At 40.6% G+C, this 19,460-nt stretch overlaps 1 protein-coding gene and 1 pseudogene across 1 annotated transcript in view; both read right to left on the bottom strand.

Annotated features, from left to right (window-relative positions):
- The window catches only part of TRIP11 (thyroid hormone receptor interactor 11), an 82,699-nt gene that overhangs the window by 37,239 nt on the left and 26,000 nt on the right, over nucleotides 1-19,460 (bottom strand). Inside the window, exons 6-11 of the mRNA XM_066277441.1 lie at nucleotides 17,710-17,875; nucleotides 15,318-15,680; nucleotides 12,221-12,261; nucleotides 11,169-11,252; nucleotides 4,553-4,765; nucleotides 410-3,427 (exon numbers count right to left, since the gene is read on the bottom strand). Of these exons, the coding sequence (XP_066133538.1) occupies nucleotides 410-3,427; nucleotides 4,553-4,765; nucleotides 11,169-11,252; nucleotides 12,221-12,261; nucleotides 15,318-15,680; nucleotides 17,710-17,875 (3,885 nt within the window). The remainder of the gene's footprint in view (nucleotides 1-409; nucleotides 3,428-4,552; nucleotides 4,766-11,168; nucleotides 11,253-12,220; nucleotides 12,262-15,317; nucleotides 15,681-17,709; nucleotides 17,876-19,460) is intronic.
- LOC136333824 (BTB/POZ domain-containing protein KCTD5-like) lies at nucleotides 7,586-9,026 on the bottom strand (annotated as a pseudogene).

Below are 19,460 nucleotides of genomic sequence, written 5' to 3'. Positions count from 1 at the left end.
GGCCTGATCATGAGATCATTGACATGATTCCAAGGCTGCTCGCTGGCTTGAGCAAGGCGTCACTGGCTTGGTTTCAGCCCCCTAGTCAGGGCACGTACAGAAGCAATCAATGAACAACTAAAGTGAAGCAACTACAAGTTGATGCTTCTCATTCTCTCTCCTCTGTCTCTCTCTTCCCCTTCCTATCTCTCCCTTTCAAAATCAATAAAAACTTAAAAATTTATTTGGAAATAGTAATATGGGGAAGAAACTTCCAGATGCTTCTGAAGAATATTTGTTTACAGTAGAATACCTTGAAACAAATATTTCTAAATTAACAAATTCATATTCCCCTTCAAAGATAATAGCAATAAAGTAACACTAAAAAACGTCCTCCACCCCAACTTCCCTCCATACATAACACACATACCTCTTTTTCTTTCAGTAGTTGCTCAAAAGCAAGAGCCTTCTCCTTCATAGAATGGCACTCAAACTCTTTTTCTTGTAGCATCATAGAAAACTTCATATTAGTTTCTTGTAAGGCTTGATATTCTGTTTCTTTTTCCCTGGTTGTTTCTACTATTTTTTCATTTTCCTCTTTTAATTTACAAATGTCCAGTTCTAAATTTAATACTCTCTCTTTTAAGTTTGTTACTGCCTGCCTCAAAAGTTCATTTTCATTGAGCTTGTTAGTGAAATTTTCATTTAAAGAAAGTAACTGATCACTCTTGGCTTTGATTAAGAGGTCTTTCTCCCTAAGCGACTTTTGCAAGACATCTTGTTTCTCCTTCAGCTGCCTCATTTCTGAATCCGTTTGTTCGTGTTCTTTTCTCCCTAGCTCTGAGGTGGCAGCAACTGAATCAGACAGTCTGTGATTATTTTCCTGGAGAGTTCGAATCGTTGCCTCTTTTTCCTGCAGCAACTTCCTTATCTCTTCTATCTCTTGCTGAGAAGATTCCTTCGATGTTTCAGACTTAGCCCTTCTGGGAGACTCAGCTGCCTGGGAAGTTGCCGATGATCCAGAAGAGAACTGGGGTGAAATAATATCAAGTTTTCCTAAAAGAAGATCTTTGGTATTGCAAAGCTGCCCTATGCTGTGCTGCACTTGTGCTAATTCCTGCCCAAAACTTCTGAGTTTGGTTTCATTCTGTTCATAACTTTGGATCAGTCCAGTATAGTCCACTTGTAATTTGGAATTATTATCACTGTCAACCAAAACTTGTGCCTGAAGTTGATGAAGTTCTTCCTGAAGCTGGGCTGATTCATGCTGCATATTTTGGACTGTCGTCATCACCTGCTGTTTCCACTCTTCCATTTTCTTTACTTGTTGTTTTAATTTATCACGTTCCTGTAGAAGCTCTTCAAACTGATTACTATTAACCCCTCCGACCTCACTACCAGCGCTGGATGTTTGTAAAACCGTCAATAAGGTCTGACATTTCTGACTTAGTGCATCTATTTCAATGTCTTTTTCTCGAATGATACGCGATAAATTCTGAACCGTTTCTCGAAACATATCTTGGCCACTACTTTCAAATGTAGTGGACAATCTCTTATTTTCCTCTTGCAGCTTAATGAGGGCTGCTTCTTTGGCGGCAACGATATCCATCATTTTGTGATATTCCGCTTTTAGATGGCTGTTTTCCCTTGTCTTCTCATTCAGAACAGCTAACATTTTTTCTCTTTCCATAGCAAAGGCCTGCAGCTGTTGTTGAAGGTAGACGATATCCTGGGTGTAGGAACCCGAGGAAATTCTAGCGTGAAGGGCCTGTATCTCCAAATCTTTCTGCTGGATAATCTGAGTTAGTTTACCAACCTCATCCTTGGAGAGCTGATCAATCTGTTTAGTTAAAGATATATTCTTTTCATTTAGAAGTTTAATCTCTAACTCTCGTTCTTTTATTCCTTTTACTAATCTTTCAGTTTCAGCTTTAGATAAATCATGCTTTTCACTGCCGTTTTCTATGGTAAGGCTCTGAACTTTTGTTTCTTGAAAAATATCAGAATTCTCTGTTGGAATATCCTGCCTTTCTTCATGCAGCTGGGTCTTGATTTCTTCAATTGTTTTTTGCAAAGTCTTAATTTCCTCATCTTTCTCTAAAAGAAGCTGGGTGTGCATGGCATTCATTTGCTCGTGCTGATACTTACACTCATCCATTTCCTTCTTCTGCTCCTGTAAGGACTGAAGTAGCTGCATTTTACTCTGGTTTTGATCTTCAATCATCTTTTGGTGATGTTTTATTTTCTCTTCAAGATCGTCCTTGATTATATTCAGCTGAGATACCTCGGATTCCAGTTCTGAAACACAGTCGAGGGTTCTGGGCTCGGCCGCAGGTGCAGCTCGACTCTGTTGGTCCCTGAGTCGCTCCAGCTCTTCTTTCAGATGGCTGTTCTCCTCTTTCATGGACCCTAGGCTTTTGTCTTTCTCTTCTATGGTTTGCTTCAAAATTTCATTTCTTCTCAAGGCCTCAGTAGATTTATCTAATTCCTCTTGGAGCTCTGAACTTCTCTCTTGCAGTTTTTTGATAAAAAGTTCTTTCTCGTTCATAAGTTGTGTCAATTGCTTTCGCTCTTCTAGACTAGACGACAAAATTGTCTTAGTCTCTTTATGATCCCTATCTATCTGCTCAATATTCCTTCTGAGTCCTGCTATTTCAAAGTCTTTCTCCTGGCTGAGTTTAAGCAAATGCTCCCGCTCCAGCTGTAGAGCAGAGGCACTCGAATCCTGCGCATGTGACAGCTCTTCAATGGCTTGCTCATATCTGCCTGCTTCTTCCAACAGCCTTTTTTCAGCTCGGTGCAATTCTGCTTCTAACTGTGCTTTCTCCATTTTCAAAGCCTCCAAAATAGTGTCTTTTTCTAGAGAAATCTGATGGTTACCAGCAATAGATTCTTCCAACTGATGTCTTACCTCTTCACATGCTAAAACCAACTTTTCATTTTCCAACTTGAGATCAAAAGCAGCTTTCTTTAAATTTGCATTGAGCTGTTCTACTTCTGAAAGATTCTGCTCTAAGTTTCTGATGTCAGCTTCTCTTTCTTTAAGCAAGTCATCCTTAAAATTACTGTTAGAGTCCTGCTTAAGAGGCTGAGTGAACTCACACCTGACACTAGAAAGTTCTTCCTCCTTCCGTTTAATATGTTCCTTAAGTTCAAAGTTCTCCTTCTGAATAATTAAATTGTTGTTTTGTGACTTATTTAGTTGATCTACTAAATCTTCTATTTTACCCTCTAGCTCTTGCTTGGTTAAATGCAAGTCACTTAGGACCAGTTCACTTTGAATTAACTTTTCTTTTTGCACATCTAACTCTTTAGTAATGTTCATTTGATCATCTTCAAGTTGATGAACTCTCTTTTTTTCATCATTTAGATCTTTTTTCAGTTTACTGATGATGCTATCACCCTCACTTTGCTGTTTTGATAGCTGATCTTTTATCAAAATCATGTGCTGAAAGAAAAATTAATTTGCACGTTAACTTTAAAAAATTCTCGCATTTTAATACCTAAAGAGAATTTTATTAAATGCCATACTCAAGAGAATAATAATCCTCAGATATTTTTTAGATATTTCTAATCCTTCTTAAATTATTAAAAAATCTCAACAAAATTGCTAATATTTACAGCAAGTCTATTTTTTCATTTTAGAGATTAGAAGTTAAAACTAATGAAGGTAAAATGTACGTTATTTTCAACTTTTAAACACTGAGAAAGAAGCAACAAACCACAGCCAATGGGCAAATCAGGCCTATCACCTGTTTTTGTAAATCAAGTTTTATTGGAACGGAGCCACACTCAATTGTTCACATATTATAACAGAGATGAGCAGTTAAAATTGAGACTATATGGTCTGCAAATCTAAAAATATTTACTGTCTAATACTTCACAGAAAAAGTTTGCCAACCTCTAGCAATGATTTTCAACCTTTTTTTTTTCATGGCACAAACACACACTAATTCAGGGGTCCCCAAACTACGGCCCGCGGGCCACATGCGGCCCCCTGAAGCCATTTATCCGGCCCCCGCCGCACTTCTGGAAGGGGCACCTCTTTCATTTGTGGTCAGTGAGAGGAGCATAGTTCCCATTGAAATACTGGTCAGTTTGTTGATTTAAATTTACTTGTTCTTTATTTTAAATATTGTATTTATTTCAGTTTTGTCTTTTTACTTTAAAATAAGATATGTGCAGTGTGCATAGGGATTTGTTCATAGTTTTTTTTATAGTCCGGCCCTCCAACGGTCTGAGGCACAGTGAACTGGCCCCCTGTGAAAAAAGTTTGGGGACCCCTGCCCTAATTACTAAGGTCAGTGCCCCTTACTAAATACAACCATTTTCATCTCATGAAACAAATAAATTAGTTACTAAAGAAGAAGAGGTCAGGGCCCCTTTTTCTTTAGTAATTAGTTTACGAGTGCGTGAGAAACAAAGGTTGAAAATCACTGGAGAGCATCAATGAACTAAAATATTAATTAAAACACAAAATCAAATCACACCAACCACCTTTGCTTGTGAATCTAGGGTTCAGTCTACTGAGTGGAATGTGCTGCCACACTGGCTTTAGTACAGTATTTATTACCTCTGTAGCTTCTTGGTTCTGCTTATCCAATTCTTCTAACTCAGCTACGAGTTGTTCCTTTTCTGTAATACTCTGATTGAGTTCTTGTTCCTTTGCCTCCAAATTAAGTCTTAAATCATGCAATTCTGAATCCAAATCCATGTCTCTTACAGTTGTACTTTTAATTTCTTCATAGTCACTGTTTAATTTTAAAAATGATATTTGAAGTTCTTCCTTAAAGGAAAAAATGGGTAAAAAAACAATATATACTATCAATTGGAAGAAGAGACACACAATAAATGATTAAAAATATGAACAAAACTTGGAAATCTATTTTAAATTGCTGTGTCAGAAATATTACTAACACTTCAGCAATGACATATATATATATATATATATATATATATATATATATAATTCAGCAAACCACAGCCTTCATTTATATGCAAAACGCTTCTATAACCCTAGACAAGATTCAATGACTATAAACCCATGGTCTAAGTCCAACTGCTTCATAGGAAAAGAAAGCCTTCCCATTTGGAGGCTCCCAGTCCCCCAACTGCTCTTCCTGTTCTGTTCCATCCCCTACCACCACATACAATTTTCAGAACAGCCCATGTCCTCTGGCTCTCTTCACCTCCCTTCTGTTCCGTCCCCACCACCACATACACTTTTCAGAACAGCCCATGTCCTCTGGCTCTCTTCACCTCCCTTCTGCGTCCCCACCACCACATGCACTTTTCAGACGAGATCGGGCGCGTTCAGGGTGGTATGGCCGTAGACTTCACATGCACTTTTCAGAACAGCCCGTGTCCTCTGGCTCTCTTCACCTCCCTTCTGTTCCGTCCCCTACCACCACATACACTTTTCAGAACAGCCATGTCCTCTGGCTCTCTTCACCTCCCTTCCCAGCATCCAGCACCAACAGCCACAGACAAACCTGTAGGGAGTTTTCCATATAACTGGCATCTGTCACAAGAAACCTTTTATTACTCAAGAAAGTACCCTCCTTCTTCTTTACCTTCTAACCTGAGCTCATACTAAGTTCTCCTTTCTCAATCTTCACATTTGTAAAGACATATCTGTATGTGCTTTTTTTAGTTCATTCATATTCTCTTCTATTGGTATTTATGTATTTACTTATATTTCATTCACAAATACACAATTTTATTTGCTGTTTTCAGGGAAACCTAGGCATTAAACTGTAAGGTGATAAAATACAGGTACCTAAAAAAGTATTGAAGTATAAATATCCCCTTAGAATAAATTTCAGTAAATTAAGTCTTAATATCTTTAAATTAAAAAATAAAAGCCTATCTATAAAGTCAAAGTCACAAGTTAAATGACAATTAGCCACCAGTAATGCTGCACAGGCCAGCAAAGGTCACCCTCCTCCCAAGGCTGCTTGAGGAGCATGGGTCAGCCAGTGGTTAAACATGCCCTGTAGCCTGACCAGAAAGTGGCGCAGTGGATAGAGCGTCAGACTGGGACACAGAGGACCCAGGCTCAAAACCCCAAGATCACTGGCTTGAGCCCAAAGGTCACTGGCTTAAAGCCTGAGGTTGCTGACTTGAGCAAGGAGTCACTGCCTCTGCTATAGCCCCCAGTTAAGGCACATATGAGAAAGTAATCAATGAACAACTAAGGTGCAACAACGAAGAACTGATGCTTCTCATCTCTCTCCCTTCCTGTCTGTCTGTCTCTATCTGTCCCTCTCTCTGTCACAGAAAACAAACAAATAAAAAAGTGCCCTGTAGAAAGGTTGCTATAAATATATATAAATGGTTGAAGCCAAACATACAATAGACCTTACAAAAAGAGAAGAACTTGACTAATCAGATTATTGGCAGAGAAGAGAACACAGGTGAGATGACTCTGGAAACATTTGAGACTGGACGAGTCAGAGCCTCTGTGAGACACGTCAGCAGCCCAGTAGCAGTGGGCAGAGCTTCCCTGCAAAGCCCCAGGTCAGGAAGCAGAGAGCTGCTCGCTCACGCCAGGTTCTGCACACTCTAACAGTCCCCACGACTGTCTCAGAAAGGTCTGTTCTCCAGGCACGTGACTAGTGGGTGTTAAAGAATTCCTAGTAGCTTCAATGTCATGTCAGGTGGGCAGAGCCTATGTGTGAAGTCTAGAACACCCCAGAGATATCCCAGAAATTCATAGGTATACAAAGAAAATGAAAGAGCTGGCAAAGAGAGAGGTATTTGTGATCGCTACAGACATCTGGTTTTCCAGGTGACCCTGAGTTCCGGCTCCAGAAACCTGACCTCTATCCGGGTAAGACAAAGGCACCAGCTCCCCCACGAACCCGCGGGTGGCATGAACAAGACAAACTTCCACCTCCCTTTAAATGATTTAACAGATGACCCAAAATGCAGCACCACTTTCAGTCATCTGTAAAAGTTAAAACATCGGGAGGTCTGACCACACTGGGAAATAAGAGGTGCAAAGGCCTTGCCCCTGGGAGACAGAAACGGAGAAGGCTGACCGTTCCCAGCCAGGTCGGGCCAGGTCGGCCAGGGAGCATGGACCTGAACGAGGCCCAGCCTTGGGGGAAAGCAGTGAACACAGAGGCCACCTCTGCCTAAAGCTGCCCAGGGCTGTGAGGACCACCAACCAATCACACCTGGCCACGCCTCTACCTCAGGACCAGGGCGGGGTGAGCTGTGGGTGAGCAGCAGACACGCAGAGCCTGGACGCCAGCACTGCGGCCACTTCCTGCTTGTGAGGCCCAGGCTCCATTAGAGACTTATGTAACACCGAGAGAAGTCTGTCCTTTAAATGATCTTCGATGACTAAAGGGGTTGGTCAGAAGCATCCTGCCTCAGGCCCGTGTGGCCTGTGGGAACTAGAGCGAAGGCCCCGTAGGAACGCCCGCCTGGCCAGCACACCTCCTTCCACGTCTCTCAGCACACACCTGGGAGGCAAAAAAGGATCCACACCCCATCTCTACAGAAATTGTCAAAAGCGGGTTTCTTCTCATGACCCAGCTTCCTTGACATGGCGGTTCGTTGCATCTTGGGAAAAGTAAAGTGTTTCTTCCTTCAGTAGTCAACACTGCTCCTGACATCCTTTAAACCTGTTCTTACAAAGTCTTGGCCCCTCACTGGGCTTACTGGTTGTGCTGTACGGGACACTGTGCAGCCCATCGGAGACCACAGAGGAACATGGCCTGGTCTTCACTCCCACAGTTATAGGAAGAGCCAAAGCTGACCAGCTGCGCCAACTTCTGGCCATCAGCCACGGAGGGCCCCATCTGTGTGAACTCCTCCTCCTGACACAGAAGCACACGGTACATGTGTGTCACCATGCTCCTCCTGACACAGAAGCACACGGTACACGTGTGTCACCATGCTCCTCCTCCTGACACAGAAGTACACGGTACACGTGTGTCACCACGCTCCTCCTCCTGACACAGAAGTACACGGTACACGTGTGTCACCACGCTCCTCCTCCTGACACAGAAGCACACGGTACACGTGTCACCACACTCCTCCTGACACAGAAGCACACGGTACACGTGTGTCACCACACTCCTCCTCCTGATACAGAAGCACACGGTACACGTGTGTCACCACGCTCCTCCTCCTGATACAGAAGCACACGGTACACGTGTGTCACCACGCTCCTCCTCCTGATACAGAAGCACACGGTACACGTGTGTCACCACGCTCCTCCTCCTGATACAGAAGCACACGGTACACGTGTGTCACCATGCTCCTCCTCCTGATACAGAAGTACACGGTACACGTGTGTCACCATGCTCTTCCTCCTGATACAGAAGCACACGGTACATGTATGTCACCACACTCCTCCTCCTGATACAGAAGTACACGGTACACATGTGTCACCACACTCCTCCTCCTGATACAGAAGTACACGGTACACGTGTGTCACCATGCTCCTCCTCCTGATACAGAAGTACACGGTACACGTGTGTCACCATGCTCCTCCTCCTGATACAGAAGCACACGGTACACGTGTGTCACCATGCTCCTCCTCCTGATACGGAAGTACACGGTACACGTGTGTCACCATGCTCCTCCTCCTGACATGGAAGTACACGGTACACGTGTGTCACCACACTCCTCCTCCTGATACAGAAGCACACGGTACACGTGTGTCACCATGCTCCTCCTCCTGATACAGAAGCACACGGTACACGTGTGTCACCACACTCCTCCTCCTGACATGGAAGTACACGGAACACGTGCGTCACCACACCGGTGATGTTTTGCTGTCTTGTTCTCTGTTTCTGTCCTTTACAAGTTTTATTAGTGAGGTGATACTGTAAAATTCCATTTCTTCCGACACTCCTTCCTCTGCGAGTCTGTTAATGCCCAGCTTCTCCTGTCTCGGGTAATGCAGCCCAGGCCCAAACAGGGGGATCTCTTGTCAATTAAACAGGCACCTGTTTCATGCTTGTCCGAGTTCAAGTCGGGGTCAGCCCAGCACAACAGCACAGGAAAGACTTCAGCTTCCAGCGCCACATCTGCCGGGTGGCGAGAAAGCTTGTGCCGGCCCCACGTGGACATACTGTCCGGGCGCTGGGCCCGCATGACAGCAGTGGCACCTCTCCTCTTGGTAATTAATGCTCCTCCAGAACCCCAGGGGCAGGAATAGTTCCCCACGCTTCAACATTACTTTAACCTCTGATTATGCCGTAAAGCCTTCTTTCATTACTAGATTTTAAAAATCAAATTTCTATGGATTCTACTTTAAAGAATTTCAAATTTCTGTAGTCAAATATATACCTTACAAAAGAGACCAATGAAAACTGTACTAGAACATGTCTTACAATTTTCATTCTTCTTCCAATTCAAGTTTGTTCTGAACTATAACTGAAAGAGGGAAATAGCATTCTCTCATGCCTTTCTAGAGTTATCTGTATAATTAGGAGAACAAAAATTTTTTCAGGTGGATCTTAAATACAAACTTACAGATACTTTCAGCATTTTTAAATAGGGAGCAGACACAATTCAAGGAAGAATTACAAAAGACTGCATTATTTAACATCAAAAGAAAGAAAAACTGCTATCAGGAATAGCTCCAAAATCCAAAAATATCATGAGAAAGTTACAGGCCTTATCAGATATGTGCAGAGATCTAAAACTGCAAAATACTCCTAAGCTAGTTACAGAAAGAAATAACTGAAAAGAGCGGAATATAATGGAAGCAGAAAAGAACAGAGGAAATATATAAAATACAGTAATAAGAAGTGACTGGGAGACAGAACTGGCACTTAGTGGGTATAAAGAGTGGGGGCCAGGATCCTACAATTCACAGAGCAGTGTATACAGCTAAGGATTTTTTTTTTTTTTTTGTATTTTTCTGAAGCTGGAAACGGGGAGGCAGTCAGACAGACTCCCGCATGCGCCCGACCAGGATCCACCCAGCACGCCCCCCAGGGGGCGATGCTCTGCCCATCTGGGGCATTGCTCTGTTGTGACCAGAGCCATTCTAGCACCTGGGGCAGAGGCCAGGGAGCCATCCCCAGCGCCCGGGCCATCTTTTGCTCCAATGGAGCCTCGGCTGCAGGAGGGGAAGAGAGACAGAGAGGAAGGAAGGGGGGGGGTGTGGAGAAGCAGATGGGTGCCTCTCCTGTGTGCCCTGGCCGGGAATTGAACCCGGGACTTCCGCACGCCAGGCCGACACTCTACCACTGAGCCAACCAGCCAGGGCTTACAGCTAAGGATTTTCCAGGCTGAATACCAGCAGCACCCCTTTGAGGAACACTGCCTCTACGCTAATAGGAAAAAATATAAAAACTATGTTAAGGTGTGTGTTATTCTTTCCTATTATGTATGTAATACATACACACACAGTATGCATACTACACTAATCCTTATGTTTTTTACAGTCATGTATACATTATATAACATATAATAGATAACATGCATAGATATAACCTGGAAGGATTACACCCCTGGGAAAAGACCAACCAATAGAAATATGAAGGATATACCATCTGTACTGCCTGAATATTTTCAGCATGTATTATTGAATATGTACATCAGTAAATATGTTACTTTTTTTAAATTAAGATTTTGAATTGAGTGGAGACACTTGCCTATACTATTTAAATACCTGCCTTAGCCAAGGAATTACCTCCCCAAGTGGTACAAACATAAAAATATCTTTCCTCACACCCAACTTTGCATTACAGTCTTACTCTATCCTGGCTACCAATACATCCCAGAGACCCTATTCCTACCATTGAGAATGTCCCTCTCCCCCTCACCACTACATACTTCCTGCCCAGCACACTGACACTCGGGGGCAGGACAGCAGCATGTGCAGTTACTACAGTATGCCCCTCCAGACTCCAGACCCACCTGTGTGTGCTGCTGCGGTCGGGGCTTCAGCGGAAACCCAGACAGAACCTTCACCTATCTTTTCTGCTCAGATCTATACGCCTACTGGCTTATCTCTGAACATAAACTCTGGCCAGCCTCTCACACGCTGAACCTTGCCCAACTACTTCACCCTGGCCTGACAAGCATCAATGAGATCAACTTCATGCTCAGGACTCTCGAGAACTAAACACTCATTGTGACATAAACTGGTCCACAGCTGTGATCGACATATAATACACACACCATTTTAATTCTGCCCCCGTTTTTATTGCACTCACCTTTTCTTGAATCAATAATGAATTCTCTTTTTCTAAATCTTGGACACGCATTTTAAGTTTCAGGTTGTCTTCAGTGAGATTATCCTATAAACATGTTAAAATAGTGTGTTTTCAGGTAACAGCAAATTTCAAGTTTACAAGAAAACAGGCAAGCAATACAATTGTGCATTTCCACTTAGCATTTCTTTAATAATGTATAAAAATTATAAGCAGCCTGACCAGTGATGGTGGAGTGGATAGAGCATCAACCTGGAATGCTAACGACCCAGGTTCAAAACCCCGAGGTCACCAGTTTGAACATGAGCTCATTTGGCTTGAGCGCAGGCTCACCAGCTTAAGCGCAGGGTCGCTGGCTTCAGCGTGGGATCATAGACATGAACCTATAGTCACTGACTTGAGCCCAAAGGTCACTGGCATGAAGCCCAAGGTCACTGGCTTGAGCCCAAAGTTGCTGGCTTGAGCAAGGGGTCACTCGCTTTGCTGTAGCCCCCCCCCGTCAAGGTATCAATACATATGAGAAAGCAAACGATGAACAGCTGAAGTGCTACAACTACAAGTTGACGCTTCTCTGTCCCTTCCTGTATCTCACTTAAAAAAAAAAAATGTAAGCATGGAACACTGGACCACCTAAAACCAGTCACTCTTTGTATAGACATTTATCCAAAGAATTCCTTTATTATATTTGACAAAATACAAAAATACATTTACAAAATACCCTGTAGAAACAATTCCCTAAATATCATCAAGGGAATAAAAACACATCCTTCAGTTGGGTAAAGGGTCTGCTTCCACTTTCTCTGCAAACAGAACACTTGTCAAATTAACCTGCAAAGAGATACACTTGCATTTGTCAATTATGTAACCTTTCAAATTGTCAATTTATGATGCAAAAAGTTTGTTATTAATCAGAAAACATAAAATTACCTTGACAAAGTTCTCAGGATAAATTCACATTAATTTATTTAAAAAATAAAAAGAAGCAAATATAATGATCAAGATACTTTTTCTTGGCAAACCAATGTCAAAAGCTTTCTCTCTTAAAATGAGTTTACCTGGTTTAAATTACTCAGTCTCGTTATTTCATTTCCAGCATCTGTAAAAACAACAATGGATCTAACATTAAAATTCTTTAAAAATAACTTAATAAACCTCCTAAAATTAAACTCATAAATGAAATCCAATTAAAATAAAGCATATTTATAAGTATAATTAGCAAGACCTCAGAATCTTATGTAAAATGCATTTTTGTTATTTTGACTATTGTAAAGAAATCATAATATAAATACCAGTTATAAACTGTTCAGATCCAATTCTTATGAAATACATAAAATCCAATTCTATGAAACAAAAGTAGGTTTACAGTTGTGAGTATGTAAGTTTATTCTTGTATCATCATTTGTTAATTATTGTATGTATTATTTATTTGTATTACAACTATGAACCTATTTTTGCTCATCCCTTATAAGAAAGAATGATAATTGTATACTGAGTGTGAGTCATAAGTTATTGCTGTGATAAAACAGTAACAAGTGTTTCAAAGTAAATTGATTAGTCTGTGTAGCAGGAAATAATATAAGGACTAAGATCAGGGGAAAAACTTAAAGCACACAAAACTATGTTTATATAACAACAATCCAATAATCTATCAATTCCTTAAAGTGCTTTAGACATGACTACTAATAAAAAGACCATTCAATCTGGTAGTCCGGATAAATCTATAAATAGAAGGAGATCTAGAAAGAACACACAGACAGAATACCATGAGTTCAGCTGAAGTAATTTATTCAATGTTCATACGGGAAGTACTAAACATTTACTATGAGGTAAGCTGCTAGACAATGAAATGGAAAAATTAGACAAAATGGAAAAAGCAAGCTCCTTGCTTGCTCTCAAGGAGCTTACAATTCAGAGAAAGACAAGTAAGCACCCGATTACACTACAGAGTGATATAGGGATCACAAGGTGCTGTTAGAGCAAAGAAGGCAAACTCCTAATCCAGACTGGTGGGGAGTGGACAAGGGCAAGTGAGGCCAGGAAAGCAGGTGCACCAGTTGCCTCCAAGTGAAGACAACTGTGCTGAATCTCAATATGCCAAGAAGAGTGAGCGAAAAGAGAAACTCCACTGAAAAAGCAGCAAACGCGAAGGCAACACAGTTAAGAAATAACACTGCTGGCTTAAGGAGCTATACAAAAAGTTCAAAAGGCTAAAGCTTAGACTGTTAGGAGAATAGGAAGATTTGAAACGGAAGAGGTAGACAAGGAACAGATCATTAAGACATTAAATGTCTGATCAAGAAGTTTAGGTTTTATCCTGAAGTTCACAGGGAGCCACAAAGTACTAAAGTCAGGAAAGTAACCTGCTGTGAATTTCTGAAAAATCTTTCTGGCTACAGAAAGGGAAAAAACTGTTTGAAGGATCATGGAGATCAAAGAATAATAGTTAACACTTTTATAACGCTTACTGTGGACTAGACACTATTCCAATTTGTAGCTTGTAACTCATGAATCGTTATTACTTCCTACAACTGGGAAGAAGATATTATCACAACCATATAGATGAAAAAAACAAAACACAAGATGTTATTTAACTTGTCCAAGTTCAGCTAGTTAGTGACAGAGCTGGATTCCAACTCATTTGTGTTCTAAATCACTGTGCTATCCTGCTTCATTCAGAGACTAGGAGAGTTAACTAGGACAAAAAAAAAAAAAGAAGTATGATTGGCTGAAGTTAATCAGTGACAGTGGAAATGGAAAAAAGGGAAGGCCTAGGACAGTAGATGTGTCATTAAAGCAAATCAACTCATATGGATCACCCAACACATTAAAATAAATAAATTTAGGAAATTGATTTGGTTTAATTAAATTTAAAGATAAATGAGTTTTTCCTTTAAAAGTAAATCTGAGAATTTAGTAAATGTTTTTTATGTTAAACAAATAGAACTATTAAAAACAAAAAAGAATGTTACAGAGATAGAATGTCAACTGTAATTGAAAAAATTTTTAAAGATTTTGTGGAGATTAAAAAAACAATCAATCAATCAATCAATTTATCCATTTTGAAAAGAGCACAGCCACTCTGAAGTGAAATGAGAAAGAAGTCCAGAACCCTACTGCAGAGCCTTCCCTGTGCCTGCATGGCAGCTCCCAGGACTAACGGACCCCAGAGAAAGCCTGGAGCTCCGCTCGGATACAATACTGAAAATATCACCGGACCAGAGTGAAGGTTAGGAAACAGAACCTACAGAACTTGTTCTGGGAGACTGGTAAATGCTGCCAATTACCAAGGCAAGGAAAAGAAGAGAGAGAGGAGGACATGGAAACTTTATTTTGAACCTAACTTGCATTAGAATTTATCGAGAGTTGGCCATCCAGGTCAGGAATTCATAACTAGGAATACAGATGGGGGGGTGGGGTGAGGAGGCTTACAAGCACAGAAGAGCTAGTAACCTCAAGAGCAAGAATGAATGAGCTCACACTGTGAGAGTATATACTGTGAGAAGAGGACACATTGCAACATAAGACACATCTTTTCAGCCGAAGAGCTCCCACTATGTTTTCCTGGCACAGATGAAGAATACTGCTGCTTCGCCTATTTCATTTAATACTTTTTGTAACACAGAATACTGGTATGGTAACTAAACGGACAATGGTGGAAAACCTATGGCCCTTAACATCCTCAGGTTTGTTTGTGAGATTCAGAAGATCATTTTGAAAGGAATACAAAATTTTGAAGAAGGGAGGCTATATTACCTAACTAGAGGGTCTGGGCCCTAATGAATTATAGGAAATATTTGGTTCTATGATAGATGAGCAGAAATAGATCCATTTTACCTCCCACCAAACGCCACAAACATTTCTCAGAAATCTACATGGCCTCCTAAATCATTGAGTTTCATGTAAATACTTAAAAGATGAGGAAGGGAGGTTAAAAGACACCTAGCCAATGCTTAAACCTGTTTAGTAGAAAATTCCTCTTTTCAATATATTATGGCACTAAATCTAAACCAAACAATTCTAAATTCCAGTCATTTCCATGAATACTCCATTTTCACAAAGTATTCAGTGTACAATACAAAGTCCTAGTTGTCTCTAAAAACAACTAGTATGCAGTGAAACACCAATCAGGAGTAAGTTCCAAACATTTTATACCAGACAGTGCTTGCTGTAGTCTGCGCACTTCTTCCAGTGATGCGCCCTGTGGAAGGAGTCCCTCCGTTTCCTTCACACTCTCATTGTGCTTCACAGCACAAAGCTGCAATTCACTACATTCCACTTCCAACCGTTCACATTCTTTAATTATTTGTCTGTTTTCCACATTTAGTCGTTCTTGTTCCTTCCTCAAAACGTCTCTGTCATTTTCTGAAGAAGATAATTTTTTACTTATGTCTTTTATTTTATCCTCAAGCTCTTCCACTTTTTTTATAGACTCTACTTTTTCATTTTGTAGATCTTGAATAGTTCTTTGCATCTCATCGATTTTAGAGTGATCAGTTACTGCAATTCCTGAACCACCTAGAACATAAACATAATATTAAATACAAGAAGCTTGACTGGTGGGGGCACAGTGGACAGAGCATCGACCTGGGATGCTGAGGACCCAGGTTCGAAACCCTGAGGTCGCTGGCTTGAGCAAGTGGTCACTGGCTCAGCTAGAGCCCTCCTGCCCAGGTCAAAGCACGTATGAGAAGCAATCAATGAACAACTAAAGTGCCACAACTATGAGCTGATGCTTCTAATCTCTGCTCCTTCCTGTCTGTAAGTCTGTCTCTCCCTCACTAAAAAATAAAATAAAAAAATAATCAAGGACACCAAAAGTATCAAGAGTTAAATATCTTACTATATACAACTAAGATTTTCTAGACTTCAGAATTTGGAAGGCTTTAAAAGTTAAAACAATGATTTAACACTACACTTCTGTTAGAGTCGTCAAAATTCATAACACTAACACCAACAAATGCTAGTGAGGATGTGGAGCAACAGGAGCCCTCACTCATTGCTATGGGAATGCAAAATAGTACAGCCACTTTGGAGGACAGTTAAGTGATTTCTTACAAAACTAAACATATTCTTATCATATGATATGATCCAGCAATCACACTCCTTGGTATTTACCCAAAGGAGCTGAAAACTTGTGTCCATACAAAAACCCCAACAAGGATATTTTTTTTTCTTCTCCCCTTTGTATTTCTCTGAAGCTGGAAACGGGGAGAGACAGTCAGACAGACTCCCGCATGCGCCCGACCAGGATCCACCCGGCACGCCCACCAGGGGCGAAGCTCTGCCCACCAGGGGGCGATGCTCTGCCCCTCCGGGGCGTTGCTCCGCCGCGACCAGAGCCACTCTAGCGCCTGGGTCAGAGGCCAAGGAGCCATCCCCAGTGCCCAGGCCATCCCCGCTCCAATGGAGCCCTGGCTGCGGGAGGGGAAGAGAGACAGAGAGGAAGGAGGGGGGGTGGAGAAGCAAATGGGCACTTCTCCTATGTGCCCTGGCCGGGAATCGAACCCGGGTCCCCCGCACGTCAGGCCGACGCTCCACCACTGAGCCAACCAGCCAGGGCCCCAACAAGGATATTTATAGCAGCTTTATGCATAACTGTCAAAACTCGGAAGCAACCAAGATGTCCTTCAAGACGTGACTGGAGAAATAAACTGCAATACATCCAGACAACAGAATATTTCTCAGTGCTAAAAAGAAATGAGTTATCAATCCATGAAAGACATGGAGGAATTTAAAAGCATATTACTAAGTGAAAGAAGCCAGTCTGAAAAGGTGATATATAAGATTCCAACTATAATGACAATCCTGGACTTAGCAAAACTATAGCAGCAATAGAAAGATCAGCTGCAGGGGAGAAAGAGGAGGATGGGCAGACAGAGCACAGAGGACTTTCAGGGCCATGAAAAGACTCTGTATGACATTATAATGATGGATATGTATCATTACACATTTGTCCAAATACCCGGAATGTACAACACCAAGAACAAACCCTACAGTGAACTGTGGACTTCAGGTGATCACGCTGGGTCGGCGCAGTTTCATCCTTGGTCAAAAACAACGTACCACTCTGATGAGGGATATCGATGGCTGGGAGAACGTACATTAGTGCGGGGGATAAGGGAAATCTCTGTACCTCCTAAACATGCTCTATAAAATTATGTCTAACTGCCTCCCCGTTTCCAGCTTTGGAAAAAAGAGAAAAAAAAAATATGTCTAAAAATGGTTAAATAACTATAATAAGCAAAGCACTTAAAAATAGTTGAGGAGAGGTATTATTTGAATCAAATACTAAGATGTCTATGTATCTGAGTTTGAAAAAGTGAAAATGTACCAAACAATGCAAAAAAATCTCTGTGTTATCACTTTTTACTGCTAAGGCTAAAGGACCTTTCTATTTGTGCAGAATCAGGACAATACTGCAAATCTCTGGCAGATGAGCACAACTTATCACTTACTCGTTCTTTAGAATTCTGTCCTGATTTTATAGTTCTAGGTTTGTCATTTAATTATGACACCGCCAAGTTAAATGAAAGAAACAAATAACCTTGTTTTAACAGGTTTTCCAGTTCTTCGATCCGCTCTTCATAGTCACGCAACTCTTCTCGGTGCCGGCGCGTGACTTCCGTCAGCTTCTGTTGATGTGCGTTCTGTAATACTGACATTTCATGTTGATGATAATCAATTTCCTGACTTCGGCTCTGCTTAAGTTCCTTAAAAAATAAAAACAAACTTAATGACATTTATAACCAATGACTAAACTATTCCATTTTTGTCCAAAAGTCTGAATTATTAAAAAGAATTCTCTGAACTTCAGAGATAAGACTGAAAAGAATTTAAGCATAGGCCCAAAATTTGGACAATTCTGAGACTTCACCCTCTCCTTCTGTGGGCCTGAAAAACAGTGTTTCTACTTTTAATGAGGGAATACCAGCAAGTAAAAAATCAAACAGCGAGCTAAAATATCTTTTTTCCTTAGCATCTGTGGCATGAACTTCTACTAATGACGTTCCACCAATACTAGCATCAACCTTCTAACCTCTGTGTTACTGTTGTCTTATCACCCATCCTCTCTCTCACTTAGTTTTTCCTTCCACCAGTCTTGATGGGACTTCCGAACTGTCAACCAAGGTGCCTTGCTACCCAAGTTGACACCATAAGTCTTTCCTAGAAAGTTAGATCTTGAGCTGAGCCTTCAAAAAGGGAATTTGGTGAAACCAGAAGTATTATGACAGCTGCACCCTGAACAGTCTGTCTACTATGTCCCACTACCTAGATCCTTAATGCTGTTCCCATTCCTGTTTTTTCTGAGGTCAAAATGTTCAATTCTTCCTTTAACCCTGTGAACAAACTACACTGGTTCCAATCAATTAGTCAATCAATCAATCCTCTTTTGCTTTACTTAGCCAGAGAAGGTTTTTGCTGCTTGTAATGAAAAATTCTAATCTATAAATTAGCTTTTATTTCCTGAGAAAACAAGTAAAGTTGTTCTTTAATCCTATGTACTTAATGGGCCAGCACTTAGCAAGGAGCTTTACATTAACACTTCAAAAACCATTCTACAAAGGAGGTATCATGATGACATCTACTTTACTGATTATAAAATGGAAGTTGCCCAAAGAAGCAGGGCTTGTAAACAGTACAGCCTGGATTCAAACACAGATCTGACCTGGGAACCCACCCGCACTAGTACTGTTATAATAATAAAACCAAAACTAAAAATTCTATGCACACTAAAAACAATGAATTCCCATGGTAAGACTATGTAATTAAGACTCTTCTTAAAGTAAGTAATTGATAGAAACTAGCAAAATTCCACCATTAAGAGAAAATAATTATTTGTAATGAATACTATTTTGTCAACATCCCTTAACCCTAAACTTTATAATAATAAAACCAAAACTAAAAATTCTATGCACACTAAAAACAATGAATTCCCATGGTAAGACTATGTAATTAAGACTCTTCTTAAAGTAAATAATTGATAGAAACTAGCAAAATTCCACCATTAAGAGAAAATAATTATTTGTAATGAATACTATTTTGTCAACATCCCTTAACCCTAAACTTTGAAAGTTCAGCAAGCTTCAAATTCTGTTTTAATAAAGACCAGTTTATGAGACTCAACAGAAAAGAGACATAAAATATAAACTACCTAATAAATAAATGTTCAAAACAAACATTTTGGAGAGATATATTTATATCTTACTTGTCATAAAGAATAAAAATATACAAAACAAGAAAAATAAATAAATAAAATCTATAGAATTACTTTTACAACTGAACCTTTAATAATTT

The sequence above is a fragment of the Saccopteryx bilineata genome, chromosome 4, assembly GCF_036850765.1.
Source record: "Saccopteryx bilineata isolate mSacBil1 chromosome 4, mSacBil1_pri_phased_curated, whole genome shotgun sequence".
Lineage (NCBI taxonomy): Eukaryota > Metazoa > Chordata > Mammalia > Chiroptera > Emballonuridae > Saccopteryx > Saccopteryx bilineata.
The sequence above is the reverse complement of the archived record's forward strand: the minus strand, read 5'-3'. Positions and strand labels throughout refer to the sequence as shown.